At 33.3% G+C, this 16,754-nt stretch overlaps 1 protein-coding gene across 1 annotated transcript in view; it reads right to left on the reverse strand.

The window, feature by feature from the left end:
• SNTG1 (syntrophin gamma 1) overlaps window positions 1-16,754 on the reverse strand; it is an 850,024-nt gene that overhangs the window by 404,026 nt on the left and 429,244 nt on the right. The window contains exons 3-4 of the mRNA XM_090283711.1: window positions 16,561-16,614; window positions 9,419-9,553 (exon numbers count right to left, since the gene is read on the reverse strand). Of these exons, the coding sequence (XP_090139837.1) occupies window positions 9,419-9,553; window positions 16,561-16,587 (162 nt within the window). The 5' untranslated portion in view covers window positions 16,588-16,614. The remainder of the gene's footprint in view (window positions 1-9,418; window positions 9,554-16,560; window positions 16,615-16,754) is intronic.

Consider the following 16,754-nt stretch of genomic DNA (forward strand, 5'->3'; position numbering starts at 1 on the left):
ATATTTGTTCTTTTCAGTTTTTGCACTTGTTCTTAGTTACCACTTTTGTCTTCCACTATTCTTCTGCCCTTTCTTATTTTAATTAAGCATTTTATATAATTCTATTTTTCTCTTTTTTTAGCATATCAGTTATACTTTATTTTTTATTTTTTGTTTTTTTAAAGTATATTTTATTGATTATGTTGCTACAATGTTTTCCCTTTGCTACCCTCTGCCCAGTATCCCCCTTCCCTCCAGCAATCCCACCCCCCCTTAGTTCATATCCATGGGTCATGCATATAAGTTCTTTGGCTTCACACTTTCCTATATTATTCTTAAGTTCCTCATGTCTATTTTGTACCAACCAATTAGGCTTCTTAATCTTCATTTCTTCCTCTTCCCCCTCCCAGCTGATAACCCTCCAAATGATCCCCATACCTATGATTCTGTTCCTATTCTGGTTTGCTTAGTTTGATTTTGTTTTTATTTTTTAGATTCAGTTGTTGATAGTTGTGAGTTTGTTGTCATTTTAATGTTCATAAATTTGACGTTCTTTTTCTTAAGTAAGTACCTTTGACATTTCATATAATAATGGCTTAGTGATGATGAACTCTTTCAGCTTTATCTTGTCTAGGAAGCACTTCATGCCCTTCCATTCTAAATGATAGCTTTGCTGGATAGAGTAATATTGGTCTTAGGTCCTTGACTTTTCATCACATCAAATACTTCTTACCAGTCCCTTCTTGCCTGCAAAGTTTCTTTTGAGAAATCAGCTGATAGTCTTATAGGCACCCCTTTGTAGGTAACTCTCCGCTTTTCTCTTTCTGCTTTTAAGATTCTTTTTATCTTTAAGCTTTGGCTATTTAATTATGATGTGTCTTGGTGTAGTCCTCTTTAGGTCCAGCTTGTTTGGGACTCTGTGCTTCCTGGACTTGTATGTCTGTTTCCTTCACCAAATTTGGAAAGTTTTCCTTCATTATTTTTTCACATAAGCTTTCAATTTCTTGCTCTTCCTCTTCTCCTTTGATTCGGATGTTGGTATGTTTAAAGTTGTCCCAGAGGTTCCTAAGCCTCTCCTCACTTTTTTTCAATTCTTGTTTCCTCATTCTGTACTGGTTGACTGTTCTTTCATCCTTATGTTCCAAATCATTGATCTGAACAGTGGTTTCCCTCACTTCACCATTGTTTTCATGTGGATTTTCCATCATTTCATTTAGCAGAGCCTTTACTTCTTTCCTTCTGTGTCTGCCATACTCAAACATATCTGTCAAGTCTGTGACATTAATTATCATCAGTGTTTTGAACTGTGTGTCTATTATGTTGGCTATCTCCTCGTCATTCACTTCTCCCACTGGAACCTTGATCTGCTCCCTCTTTTGGGCCATATTTCTCTGTCTTCTCATCTTGATAGGCTCCTGTGTTTGTTTTCCTCTGTGTCTTAGGTAGAGCTGTCACACCTATTACATTTAAGGGGCAGGCGACCAATTTCACCACATTGTGGCACAGTTTGTGGGGAAGGGTCCAAGAGGGAACAATGCCACCCGCTCAGCACTCGTTCCCCCTCCAGTTACTTCTTCCACCTCCGTATGGGACTGGCACCTCTCTAGCTGCTGCCCTGGTCATAGTTCTCAGAGTGGGTCGGTCTGCAGACATTTCATGTCTATTGGGGCCCTTTAAACAAGTGGACTCTACTGAGACACCAGCAGTTTCTTCCTCCACCTCAACCCCCATTGGTTTTCACAGTCAGAAGCAATGAGGCTTTATTTTCCCCAGCGCTGGGACCGTGAACTGTGTGGTCTGGTCTGGTGCTGGGAGTGCTCCCCAGGTGTCTCTCCCTAGTTTTTAAAATGTGTGACTGTGCTTTCTGACAGCCTGCAGCTGCCACTGCCACTATTCCACATCCTCTCCACGCCTCCCACCTGTCTGGAGGAATATTTCTTCACCATATCTTTATTTGTCGGACTTCCATGCAGCTCAATTTCCTGGAACTTCTGACTGTCTCCAGTTTTGAGGCAGTTGTATTCCCTCTTAGCTGTGGAGGGAGATGCCTTATGTCTGACTAGGCCTCCATCTTGGCCGGAAATCCCTATTTTTTATTTTTTTAATGATTGGCCAAGAGTTTGTAATATATATTTACAGCTAATCCAATTCAAATTTCAAATAGCATAATATTGCTTCACAGGTAGTGTGAGTACCTTATAACAAAATAATATGAATTATTCTCTCCCTTCCCTTGTATAATTGCTGTCATTCATTTATATATATAAATATGTACATATATATAATATTCATAAACATAAGTAACCAAATAGTTTTGTTAATATTTTGAACACACTCTCATCTGTTACATCACTTAAGAATAACAAAAATAAAACGTTTTATTTTTCCATTATTTATTCATTCTTTGATGTTCTTTCTCTATGAAAATCCAAGATTTTGACTTATATTGATTTTCATTCCTCTAAAGAAATTCAACATTTTTTGCAAGGTAGGTTTACTGGTGACAGATTACCTCAATTTTTTTTAGAGAACGGTTTCATCTCTCGTTTACACCTGAAGAATAATTTTGCATACTACAGAATTGTAGGTAGATCTTTTTACTTTTCTCTTAACACTGAATACCTCACTCCACTCTCTTCTTGCTTGCAAGGTTTCTAAGGAGAGATCTGTTGAAAGTCTTATATTTGTTCCCCCACAGATAGGGTGTTTCCTTCCCCCTGGCTTTTTCTAGTTTTTTGTTTTTGTTTTCTATATTGTTGATTTTTGTGTAGATGAAAAATAATATGTAGGTTTTGGGCATTTATCCTGCCTGGTGTTCTCTAAGATTCCTGCATCTGTGGTTTGATGTCTGACATTAATTGGGGAAATTCTCAGTCATTATTGTTTTAAATATTTCTTCTGCTCCTTACTCTCTTTCTTTTCCTTTTAGTATTCTTACTGCACCTATTTTACACTTTTTGTAGATATCTCACAGTTTTAAATAGTGTTTTTTTTTTTTTGGCTTTGTTCTGTTTTTTGTTTTTTTGTTTTTTTTTAGTTGCTGAGCATTATGTTGATACATCCTCTAGCTCAGAGAATCTTTCCACATCTCTGCTCAGTTTACTAATAAGTGCGCCAAAGACATTCTTCATTTCTATTACAGTATTTTACTAATCTTTAATGTTTCATTTTGGCTATTTTTTAGGATTTCCATCTCTCTGCCCCACATTTCCCTTATGTTCCTGCATTCTATTTTATTCATGAGAGCCTAAGAAATTATCTTCTTCTAAATTGCTGAACTGATAATTCCAACATCCTTGACATATCTGGTTCTGATGCTTGTTCTGTATCTTCAAACTGTATTTTATTTTCTGGTATTTGGATATGCCTTGTAATATTTTCTTGGTATCCGGACATGATGTACTGGGTAAAAGGACCTGCTGACAATAGGATTTTTAATAAAATGTGCTGGCAAGGTAGAAGAAAGGGAAGTGTTCTATAGTTCAATAGGATTAGGTCTTGGTCTTTTTTAAAAAAATATTTTATTTATTTATTTTTAGAAAGAGGGGAAGGGAGAGAGAAAGAGAGGGACAGAAACATGAATGTTGTGGTTGCCTCTTGTGTGCCTCCATTTGGGAACCTGGACTGCAACCCAGGCATGTGCCCTGACTGGGAATCACACCAGCAACCTCTTGATTCACAGGCCAGTACTCAACCCATTAAGCTACACCAGCCAGGGCAGGTCTCGGTCTTTTAATGAGCCTTTGCTTCTGGACTATAAACTCTGTAAATGCTCCTTAGTTTTTTTATTTTTCCGTTAGGTGGGACAGGATGGTTGGAGTGGGCTGGAGTTGGCTATTTTCATTCCTCAGGTCACTTAGGACTTAATACCCCTGCAGGTTAGGGTGTAGTTAATTAGTTTCTCATGAGGGCAGGCCTTGTTAATAATAAGAGTGTTTTGGTATATTTCAAAATGGTTCTTTCTCTCCTCCCTTGACAGAACTCCAAAGGATTTTTAAAAATGTTTACTGTGGGAAAGTGGTCAAGTACCAAAAGGTAAATTTCACCAAGTTGTGGGCTCCCTGCATGACTGGGTGGCCCTGGAGTCTTTAACTCTCAGACTCATCTATACTGAGCTTCCAGCAGTTTGTCAATGACAGTTTCAGTTTTCCTGCCGTGGCACTGGTTCCTGTTGAGGCCTCTACTATTGTAAGCTGTGACTCTATTTGTCTGTCTGTCTGCCCAATCTTAGGGGCAGTGGTCTGTACTGTGTTCTTGCCTCTCATGAATCTAAGCAGAATTGATGATTTTTTGTCTGTTCAGATTTTTGCTTGTTGTTAGGACACAGTGGCAACTTCTAAGCTCCTTACATGTGAAACCAGAAACTGGAAGTCTCTATTACGTATTTTTTATTAAAAAATAAATAAATAGAAATTCAGTCTGTAAATATACCAAATTCATTTATCAGTTCATAATTTTGTTTTAGCTATGCATCTTTGTGTACAAGTCTTTTTGTGAACATTTATTTTTATTACTTGAGTAAATCCCAAGGACTAGGAATTTTGAGTTTAAAGTAGGTTTATGTTTATAAGAAAATGCCAAATAGTTTTCTAAAGTGGTTTCTCAGTTGAAACTGGAGTGCATATTTCTAAGCAAACCATATCTTTGTCAATAATCTTTTAAAGCCATTGTAATGAATATAAAGCTTTATGTTACATGACTTTAATCTGACCTGTAATTCCTTCATGACAGATAAATGAGAACATCTTTTCATACCCTTCTTAGCCATTTCATGAAGTCTCTTCAAATTTTTGCTCAGTTGTTCTTCTTAATATTGATTTGCTTGTACCTTTTTTTTGAGTTGTGACAGTTCTTTTATATATTCTAGGCACACGTCCTGTGTCAGATATAGAAAATATTTTCTCCAACTCTGTGATTTAAATTTTCTTAATAGGTTTTTTTAAAGGTCAAAAGTGTTTGCTGATTAAGTTCACATTAACATTTTCTTTTGAAATTTATCAGTAATCCTTTGTCCTAAGAAATTCTTGTGTACCCTCTTAATACAAAATTATATTTCTATATTTTTTCTAGAAGCTCATTTCTTTTGTTTTACATATTAGTGTAAGATTAATCTAAAAATATTTACAATTCATCAGTCATAAGGGTCAGGTATAATTCTACTTTTCCACACATTTACTGATTTGAAATTGAAAAGAGCAGTATTTGTCTTTGAACTGATTTGACACACCTGTCTAAAAACAATTGACCTGCAAACTTAGGGAGATAGAGGACTTGGAAGCAGTAGGAATAATCTTCCCACTAGACAAAAAATACATTGGTTGAATCTGTCTTATATAATTATTTCAGAATTCTGAAGTCCATTGTAAAAATGGCAACTTTCAGGAGAAAGCATGGAAAATAAATTGTGCTTAATTTAGGTTAATTTCAGCTCTTATAACAGTAGCAACTACATATCTTCCACCACAGTAAGTGACAGACAGTCATGTGTATCTGTTGCTGGAGGAGCTTGCAGGTGGCTTATGGAAAACACAGTAGGCAACAAAGACCCTTTACAATAAATATTGGGGATCCAAGCTCTGATTGCTGATTTCTGCTTCTGATTGCAGAGGTGCAGAGACAGAAGCAAGATGCCATTGTTGCAACACCTTCAAATGAGGATTAAAAAATCTATATACAAATAGGAAAGGAAGAAATAAAGTTATTTTTGTTCACAGATGACATAATATCATATGTAGAAAACCTAGAGATCACACACACACACAACCATTAAAACTTGGAAACAAATGCAACAAATTAGCAGATACAAAGTGAGTACATAAAAATCAGTTGCATTTCTATACACTAACAACAATTTGAAAAAATTTAGAAAAAGCACCCCATTTATAATAACAATAGTTAACTAACCAAGGAAGTAAGAGAAATACAATAAAAACTACAAAACATTACTGAAAGTAAAAGATATAAATAAAAATACATCATGTTCATGGAATGAAAAGTTTAATATTGTTAAGATGCCAACACCACACAAAAAAAGGTACAAATTCAATATTATCTCTATCAAAACCTAAATGTGAGTTTTTATAGAAATAGAAAAATCCATCCTAAATATATATCAAATCCCAAGATACTCCAATTAACCAAATCATTTTTGAAAAGGAACAAATCCAAATAACACATACTTCCTATTTTCAAAATTTACCACAAAGTTACACTAATCACAAGAGCATGATACTGACATAAAGACAGATATAGAGACCAATAGAAAAAAGAAAAAAAGAAAGAGAGAGAGAGCCTTGCAATAAAGCCTCACATATGTGGGCAAATGGTTTTCTACAAGAGTGCCAAAACACAAATGGTGTCTGGAAAACTAAATGTCCACCTGCAAAAGAGTCATTTTATCTAACACCATATGCAAAACAAAACAAACAATAACAAACCCCCCCACACATATACATACCTTAAATACTCAAATGAATTAAATAAATACATGCAAGAGTTAAAATTAGAATCTCTTAGAAGTAAATATGGGATACAATATTCATGACATTGAATTTGACAATAATTTCTTAGTATAGCCAACAAAGGAGAAATAGACAAATTAAGCTTCATCAAAATTAAAAACTTTTTGGCATCAAAGGAAACAATCAACAGAGTGAAAAAGTAACCCAGGTTTTGGGAGAAAATATTTGCAAATCACATATCTGATAAGGGATTAAGGAAGAAAGTGGCACAGAATTATCATTTTATCCATTAATTCCACTGCTGGGATCATACATAAAAAAATTGAAAACAGTGACTCAGATATTTGTATGCCGATGTATATAGTAGCATTATTTATAAGGGCTGAAATGTGGAAACAATCCAAATGTTCATTGTTAGGTGGATGGATATACAAGATAAACAAAATATAGTATATACATGTAATGCAATATTGTTCAGTTTTACAAAGGAATGAAATTCTTATAAATGTTACAATGTGGATGAACCTTGACTATATTATACTAAGTGAAATAAGCAGAACATAAAAAGACAAATATTGTATGATTCCACTTATGTGAGTCAATATGTAGAAACAGGAAATATAATGGTGGTTACCATGGGCTGAGGAAAGGGGAGCATGGGGAGTTATTGTTAAATTGGTACAGAGTTTCAGTGTGGGATGATGAACATTCTGGGAATGGATAGTGAATCTACTCAATGCCATTGAAATGTACACTTAAAACAGCTGCAATGGTAAATTTAATGTATAGTTCACTGTCATTAAGAAAAGGTAATTGACCATATAAGTGTGAGACTGTTTCTGAAGTGTTTATAATGTTCCACTGATTTGTGTGTCTATATTTAGGTCAATATCACATTGTGTTCATTAGTGTAATATAGTTAAGTTCTGAAATCAGAAAGTATAAACACTCCAATTATGTTCTTTTTATCAAGATCATATTAGCTATACTAAATTCCTGGTATTTTTTTGTAAATTTTTGGAATTAATTTGGCAATACCTGTGAAAAACATTTTGGGGTTTTGATTGATATTGAATGTTTGGGAAGATGTGAAAACTTTAGTCTTTAATTTATGATCATGCTATATTTCTCCATTTACTTGTTTATTTATTTTCACTTTCTTCATCATGGTTCTGTAGTTTTTAAGGTAGAAGCTTTGTATATATTTTGTTAATTTATTCTTAAGTTATCTTTAATACATTGCAAATTACATTTTTATTTTGTTTGTTGCAAATTATAAACATTAAATTAAATTTGGACATCATCGTTTCCAATAACTTGCTAACTTTACATGTTATTCTATTTTTTGGTAAATGTCTTAGGTTTTCTATGTTCATCATTATGACATATAAAATAAAGCCATTTCACCTCTTTTTTTCTAATTATTCTTTTTATTTCCATTTCCAGATTTGCTATACAGCCAAAACAATATTGAGCAAAAATGAGGCAAATAATATTTTTTTACTTGCTTTCAAACTCAGAGAGTATGCTTAATGTTAAATGTAACACGTGAGAAGTGTCCATTAGGTGGTTATTATACTAAGGAAGTTTTGTCTCATTCATAATTTGCAGAAAGTGTTTCTTACAAATGAGTGTTAAATTTCATCAAGTGATTTTTTTCACATTTGCTAACATTATCATGGAAAATTTCTTAATTGTATCCAGTTCTCCCCAGCAATCTTTTCAAAAGAGAAATTAGGTCTATATATATTAGTTATTTCAACTGCAAAATTTAAAAGCAATAATGGTATTTCAGTGTAGAAATGCTGAATTTTAAAAATTACAAAACTTTATTGATATAAGACCTGAGAAATACATTTATTTCAGAGAGTTGTATAAATCATATCTCTTTAGTAAAAAATATGGAAGGGAGAGAAGGAAGGAAGAAAGGAAGAGGGGGAAGGGAGGTGAAGAAAGAAGGAATCTAGTTCTAGTCTCTTGTTAACTAAAAGAAAGGACAACCCCATGGGAACAATTTAATCAATCTTGGCAGCAAGACCCATGATTAAGGATGATTTAAGTGGTGTGTGATGAAAGAATGGTTAACAGTCTGCAAAATGTCTATTATCTTCAGTTAGTGAGGGCCTATTGATTTAGGACCTGGTGTGACTCCCATAGGATGTTAGAAGAAGTGAGGTGGAAAGTTCAGCATTATTCATCACCAACAAAACACTCCAACGTAAGTCTGTTAATAAGTTAAAAATTAAATCTTTGAGCTAAATTGCTTCAAATGTCTGGGGAATCCAGGAAGCCAACTGTTTGATACTTGCTGTAATTTTCTTCGGAGTTTACACTTGGCAACACTGTTAAGATGAGGTCTTTAATGTTATTACAAAATAAATGATAAATTAAAAAACTTTCCCTGCTATGTAATAAGTTTTTTTGTTGTTGAATTTAATCTAATTTCACCTAAGGATATCTTCTACAGTGGTACTTCAATGAGAGTTAGAAGACCCTGGGGCAAAGCATTGACATTGAGTTCAGTGGCCACTGCCTAAAGTCTTATGTTTCATAGATGCCAAGAATTGAGTTTCACCTTTGCACCACCTCCAAAAGTGCCACATGATACAAGACAGATCAGGACAGGAAAAATGCCCTGCCATGTACTATTAGAGTAGCCATGCACTATTCTCAGCTAGTCCTCTGTGTGAAAACATAGAATGCACTCTCTCATGATCAGAAAATTGTGTCAGTCCAGTCACATAAAGACACTAGAGTCAGTGAGATGCCCAACTGAAGATGGGCACTAAATGTGTGGCTGTGGGCCCAGGTATGGGTACTTATACAATAACCCTGCTTGCTTAATAATATAAACAAAAATTACATGCAGAATGACTGACTAGGCTCTAAAAGTAAAATAAAAATGTATTAATTTTTCTGTGAATAAACATTTTAATGAACAAAAACAAAAACCTTAAACAGAAGGAAAAGCTACTTACGCCAGAATAGAAAGGCTCACCAGACACACATAACACATCCTGCTCTTGTATCATCAAAATATCTTTGGCTAGGTGCAGCCGGACTTTGAAAGGCTCCTGATTACCATCCTGCAGCAAACAAATCCCTGTCTTGGTCTTCAGACAAAAAAGAAAAACAGAGAAAATATTATACTTAATTTAAAGATTATTATTGTACGGTTTATTTACTGTAAAACATGATGGATAACATTTAAGATCTAGGAAAAATGCATTCTGATGAATCTGAAACTTAATATAGGTACAGAGGAAAGGATAACAATTTCACATAAAGTAGTCCCAGATCTCACATAATGGAGCTCGTGTCAGAAAATACACATAAAGATTCAGAGAATAAAGAGTATAGTTTATATACCATATTTGAAAAATAATGAAAATTTTGTTTAATACTTATCTAAATACAAAATGTTTGTGATAGTTTTATTGAGTTAAAATAAACATTCTCTAAAATTCAACCCTCGAGATTGTACAATTTAATGTTACTTTTTGCATATTAAAAGCTGTACCTCCATCACGATGACCAATTTTAGAATATTTTCATTACTCTGAAAAGAAACTTATTACCACCATTTTCACTATCATGGAATTTCAAATCTGAAAATATACATACTTACATCTTCTCTAATGTTCACTATTTAATTATTTTTAGTCACCAACACACACATTCACACACACACTTTGTACAGATGAAGGGACAAGGATAAAGAGTGATGTGAACTGCCTAAATTAATACAGTTAATTAAAAACAGCCTGGTTGGAGACCCAAAATTCTTAATTCCCAACCCACTGTTTTGCAGTTGAGGAGGATTTCTAAACTCGTACTACATAGCTTGCAACCAGCAGCCTAGTAATCATTGAAGAACTCCATGAGTCTTGTCACTCCTGAAGTATGTAGTGTTGCAATATTTACTCAGATAAAGAAGCAGATTCTCCTTCGGAAGTGCACTTAATATTCCCACTTGTCACAGATATAAGATAAAATTCTCTTGAGACAGAATATGGTTTCTGGCTGTTATTTTTTACTAAATACAAAAGAACAATGATCACTTTGGCAATTACATTTTATTTAGTGATTGCTAAACTATTCTTAATTTAGATAGGAGGATAAGCTCATAGAAATTATAAAAGAATGTTCCATAATGTTGATATAGCAGCCTCCAAAGAGAATTCTTTATGTACACTGTTTTATGCCTTTAATACATACCATTTACCTTCTATCACATATAATATTATATTAATCTGTATTTTTGTAAGGGTCATGATATATATTAATGAAAAATTATCTTTTTCAGGATCCAGGATGATGTTCTTTTCTCTTCTATGAGACTAATACATAGCAAGAACTCATTAATATGTGTCAAGTAATCTGTTCTAAAACATAACTCCAGTGGATATTTCTAGAGGACAAAAATATTTCAGTTACAGCACATTATATTTTCTTAATATAGAACAAATTTTCTATGTTTTTTACAAAGAAAAGTCTCTCATGCTTACAATGTGATTTTGACCAGAAGCCACCATCAGGACTCTGAGGTGGCATAAGGAAGAGAAGTATATAAAATAATATTGCAGCCAGGTGATCATAACTAAGCACGTTTCTTGATTTTTTAACACACAGTAAAATCAGGCCATTTTTTCTAATTTTTCCCCAGAAATATAATGGAAGAAATGGCATTCACAAACAATGCTCTGTCTCATCTTGAGTATAAAAAAGGGGCTTTTCCTTGAGAGCCCATTAACACATTATGGCTACATTATCAATGAGATATCAAAGATCTCCCAGGGAAAGTTTGAGGAACTAAAACAATTATAAGACTTATCTCACCACATCCCTAACATAGTCAAAACCCCATCTACTCAACATTTAAATAATGTGCAAACTGTCTCCTAATTGTTATTTAGTTGCCTAGAAAACAAAATTCAGGCTTTGAGCTTAAGTTTCGGTACTAAGAGGATGAGAAAATTCAGCAGTTTTATTTTGTTGTTGTTGTTGTTGTTGTTGTTAGAATAAAATATATACCTGTATACATATTTATACATTGGTGAATAAAAGATATTGAATATATGTCAATAAATAGATATTTAAAAAATAAAGAGAGATAATAAAACTAACAACAAATTGAAGTTAAAGTACATTATCCAGGGTTTAAAGATGTCAGTTATATATATTCTATAATGATAATTCAGTTAATGTACAAAAAATACATTTCAAATCATACACACACATCAATTTTGCAAATAGTATATAACTTTAACAGAATCCTACATGAATTTGATAATATTTTCTGAACTTAGGGTATTTTTCCTTACAAAAGTAATCATCTGTAAATAAGTTGCAATGTGGTATCAGATATAGAGCAACATGGAGAGAGGAATTAAATATTCTTGAGGGATAATGATGTTAAATGATATTTTGTAAGTAGGAAAATGTGTAGTTTTTCATAAAAATTAAATGATAATTGAAGGAGGCAAAAGTTATTTTATTCAAAAGGGAAAAAGAAGTAAATATATGGAAGCATGGCAATATTAATGCAAGCAATATCAATGCAAGAAGACAGAAGCACACAAATGAATCCCTGATGCTGATCCAGTGTGATTCAGCAGCGGTGAAGCAAGGCATGTCAGGAAAAGAGAGGGGTGGGACAAGGCCCGTGTGGGATGTGGCACAGGTTGGAACGTAGTGGAGCTGCCTTAGAGAAATTACAGCAGTAAAATAATACCTTTAGATGGATGTTTTATAAAGGCATTTCTGATAGCAGAGTAAAAGATGGATAAGAATTTGTAAAGTTAAAACGGTTTTTGTTGACAGAAATATAAACCTTGAACAGGAAATATAGGGAACTGTTAAGCAATTGCATTAAATTCAGAGGTACTGTAGTAAATCAAGGAAAACGGATAAAAGCCATTTCAGGGTACTATTCTGGTTCAGAGCAGCACTGTTGTACTGCTGTCATTCATAATGAAATGTGGTCACATATTGTTTGTTGTCTAATATCTTTTTATATAGAGCTTGCTGTGTGTCCAGAAATATTAATTTCCTAACAACCCAGAGCGACTTGTCTCATAGATTCAACAGGAGGAGAAGAGTAGCGGTGAGTGGGAGTCAGGATTTGAACCCAGGCTGCTGATCTCCAGATTCTGAACTCTTAATCACTCTCTCCAGTTCTCCTCAGGCAGAGATTCGTTGAGGGATCCCTCCCCAATCCTCTTGCGTTCAACCACATGGCTATTGATGTCTTTCACCAAATAGCATTTTGGTCACCAAGAATTTTCTCTGGAAGTGAGTGCAAAGAGTACTGAGAACATATCTTGAACAGGCTGTTCTCCAGGTATCAAAACGATGACCACTAGAGGGAAAATAAAATGAATAAAAGCCCACTCTGGACCTGACAGGTGATTTTCCCATCAAATACTTTCTTCTAAGGGAGAATAGAACACTATCTGAGGCTTGATCTACATACCCTAGTGCCCCTGGAATGCTCCTAGGATAGGAATGAGAAGCAAGACAGTGACAGTGACTGCTAGTGCAGCACAACCTAAAACAGCCAGCCACAAAGTCTTTACAGATCTGTGGGCCCATACTGTTTAAAAATAAAAAATGACCTACGTAATTATGGCCTTGCATTTTACCCTAAACTTAAAATCTGGACTCATCTTCTCTTTATTTAAATAACAGTAATTTGCCTTCAAACTTTGTTGACTGTGTATATATTGCATGGGAGTTAAGAGATGCATGTGCTATATATAATATACAATTATGTTGTATAAACCCTAAAACATACAGAAAACTGGTATTTTAAAGGAATGATTCATAAAAATGATATAAATTCAAATGTTGTTTTCTTGTTCCTGTTGGATGATCCTATAGTGTAGCTGGATTTTACATGACCCACATTGGGGACTACAGTATTTGCTTCAGAGGAATTTTAAAAGGCAATACCTCTTAATAATTTAAAAAGCAATACTTTTAAAAATCTAGTCATTGACTTGCTTTCTTTAAATCAGTAAAATGTGTTTATTAATTTACATGAATTTACTTTTTGTTTTAAAAACAAACCTCATTAGGAACTATTTAAACATATTAGGAATTTATGCTTAGCTTAAATCTAGCATCTTTGGAATTTTCAAAAGTAGAATATCATTCATTTTGTATGTAAAACTTAAGGCCTCTTAAGTTTCTAGCATTTGAAAGAACAGAGACTGTTTTCTGGAAAATTAAAATCGGTGTCCCTTTAATTTTGAAATGTGGAATTTACAATATAAGACATAAGAAACTACCAACTACAAGAAAGTAGACAGAGATCCTAATATGCAATGCAAATATTTTTGTATGTATCCTCAGTATTCCTATACTTCTTGCCAAATATAATTTAACCTGTTCTATAAACCAATAGCTTTAAGTGATATGTGCTTTCTTATACTGAACCACATTGTAGCAGTACTCCATTAAATACCATTTCATACAAGGTTCAAACTGAATTTTATCCACTTCCTTCCTTTTCCTACCTTTAATCATGGTCTTGTCTGCTAAATCTAGCCATTTTTCAAATACTAGTATAAGACTTGCTTCTCCTTGAAGACTTTAGAGACCACTTTATCTAAAAATGAGTCCTTACTGTTCTGAACTCAGGGTTTTCATTAAATAAAAATAATCTGCCAAACAATCAGTATTGTATTTAGGCATCATATGTAGTAACTTCAATAATATTTAGTTTTATATCACAATATTTGACTTCATCTTATATAGTTATCTCAAGAAAATATTAACAATAAGTTATTACTGTACTTATTATTAAGACATTCAGCTATATGACCTATAAGTATATTATATTAATAATAGTATTTCTTCCAATATTTGTTGATTGAATCATAGTGACAAATTATTTTAGTGATTAATTAAATAAATGTCTGAATTATTCAACTATTAACTATATTTATAGAAAATATTTATTATATAATCAATACAGATATAGATTGTATTTTAAATAGAAGAAAACCTAGACTCGGAGCAAGCAGCTGCTTTGTTCATGTATGAAAGTTTCTACTATCAAAGTTCTTATGAATTTGAATATGGCTATGTGTCAGTTCTTTTGAATCCATCCTAATTTAGACTTTGGGGGCTTCCCGCAACAGCATGCTTCTCTTCCTTTTCAAAGAAAAGATTTTCTGCCATCAGCACTGTGATATTCTAGCTAGATCTGTCTGATGAACATAGATATCAGATTTTTACCTTCAATGACTTATTAGCAGTCAAGAGAAAACAAGTTTTATTTCATAAATCTTTGGCTATCATTTCCAGCAATGAATGAAGCCCAAACTTACAAATTATAATTTTGCTTTCAACTAATTAATTAAATGGCACTCAGAATTTCATAAAACCTTTCAATTTCCTCATCTACAAATGACACTTAAGCTAAATTATATTTATGAACCCTGTCCACTGAAACATTCTGAGACTAAATTTTAGGCAAACTCCTTCCCTCTGTCCATCTTCAGGGTGATTTAATCATTTTCTGAAGACCTTACAATATTGTACTTCTGCCAATCCAGCTAGCACGTGGAAGACACATGGGTACTGCTGCTGAGCCATTCTGATAACACTTCTATTCTGTGGTAGGGACAATCTAAATTGATAGAGATTCTCAAAGGGCTCATTGCAAGAGGGCAAGAAACTACTACCACGGAAGCAAGGGTAAGATGATCACTACAGTATTACCATTGTAAACTAAACCACCAGAACCTTAAATAGAATTTAATATAAATCTGAATCAATAAATCAGAACAACTTTGTTTTTAAAGAAAGGTCTGGGAAATTAGTCTTATATCAGCCTCTGAAGTTTAAGGTAAATCATCTGTTAAAATAACATTTGACCATTATCTAGTGTCTGTGCCATGGATTTCATATGTGTTTTACTTGCGTCTCATTCACACAAATATACATTCAGTTTCAATGAATACTTTTCACCACCCAAGACAGCAGACTTACTACTTTCAAAATCAAGAGTATGTTTGTATGCATTTAAAATGGAAAATAAAACAGAATTTAAATTCCCATGTCTAAATTTAAGCTTCTAAAATATGAATTCAATTTAATGAAAAATTATGAACTGATAGGTGCTAAGTTAAAAGGATGAATAAGTTATATCCTCTGACCTTATAGTATTTAGTGCTTATGAGAGGTTTGAAAACAACTATAATTAAGAAGCATAAGTGTTAAAAATATAAAAGCAATTTATTAATTTTCTGAAAGAACTTAGGTTCTAAGCTATGAAAAAACTGACAACGATTTTTAAAGAAGCTATTTTTTGCAAGATATTTAACACATAACACTTCATTAAGAGAAAAATTCTTCACAAATGTTAATAACTGGAGGTTTTGTTGGTTTGATTTTAACTCTGTCTTAAGTAATCTAGTTATGGTTTTTTTTTCCTTAGGTTATTTATACACAATAAAAATATTAAACGTTTTAAGCAAATGTATGAAATATTTTAATCTATAAAATTTGGCACTTTTCCCGAAGAATGAAAATAAAATGTTTTGAATGGTCCTTATTTAGTAAAAAAGATAGTCTTTCTTCCTATAAATGAATGGTTACATTCCCTGGGGGCCCAAGTCCATGTGCTTAGACTGCACACTTGAATGACCTTTAGTATCCTTGGAAGAGCAATGTATCATCAACTCCTACTGAGGTGTGATGACAGTTCTGCAGAGACTCCGGGTTGCCATGTATTAATACTTAAATTATATTAAGAAGACAGGTACATACACATTTGGCTTTATTAAATTGTCATTCTCCATAAACTAAGCACTGAATTACTTCAGGTAGTAGAAGTGTAGGAAATAATTATTTTCACATAAATGGTTATAAATTAGAAGACAACTAAGGTCCCTTTCAGCATTAAATTTCAATGTTATATAAGTATTTAACTTATCTGAGGCTTCCCCAGGCACTCTGGCTTTCTAATCTTTCAGAAACAGATCCTACTCTGGAAATAAAATAAACCCATTACCCATTCTTCCACCAAAAGTGATATTCCACTTTAATACAGGGGGGACAAGTATTTCTTGTTTATAAAATTTGAAAAGCAAAAAACCATTTAACATACCTCCTCACAGGCAGTCCTGAAATCCATGTGCTATGGCACTGCAAAGGATTTCGTCTGAAAAGAGAGAAATGTAAGCCATTGAGTACAGCATCAAGTGTAAGAAAGGAGAATGCTAATAAAATAAAAGAAATTATAAAGCAGATTCTGTGGAAAAACTATATTTATGGGCATGTGTGTGTAACAAGAACTCCCAG

This window comes from Furipterus horrens, unplaced genomic scaffold (assembly GCF_987537825.1).
Source record: "Furipterus horrens unplaced genomic scaffold, mFurHor1.1.pri manual_scaffold_7, whole genome shotgun sequence".
Lineage (NCBI taxonomy): Eukaryota > Metazoa > Chordata > Mammalia > Chiroptera > Furipteridae > Furipterus > Furipterus horrens.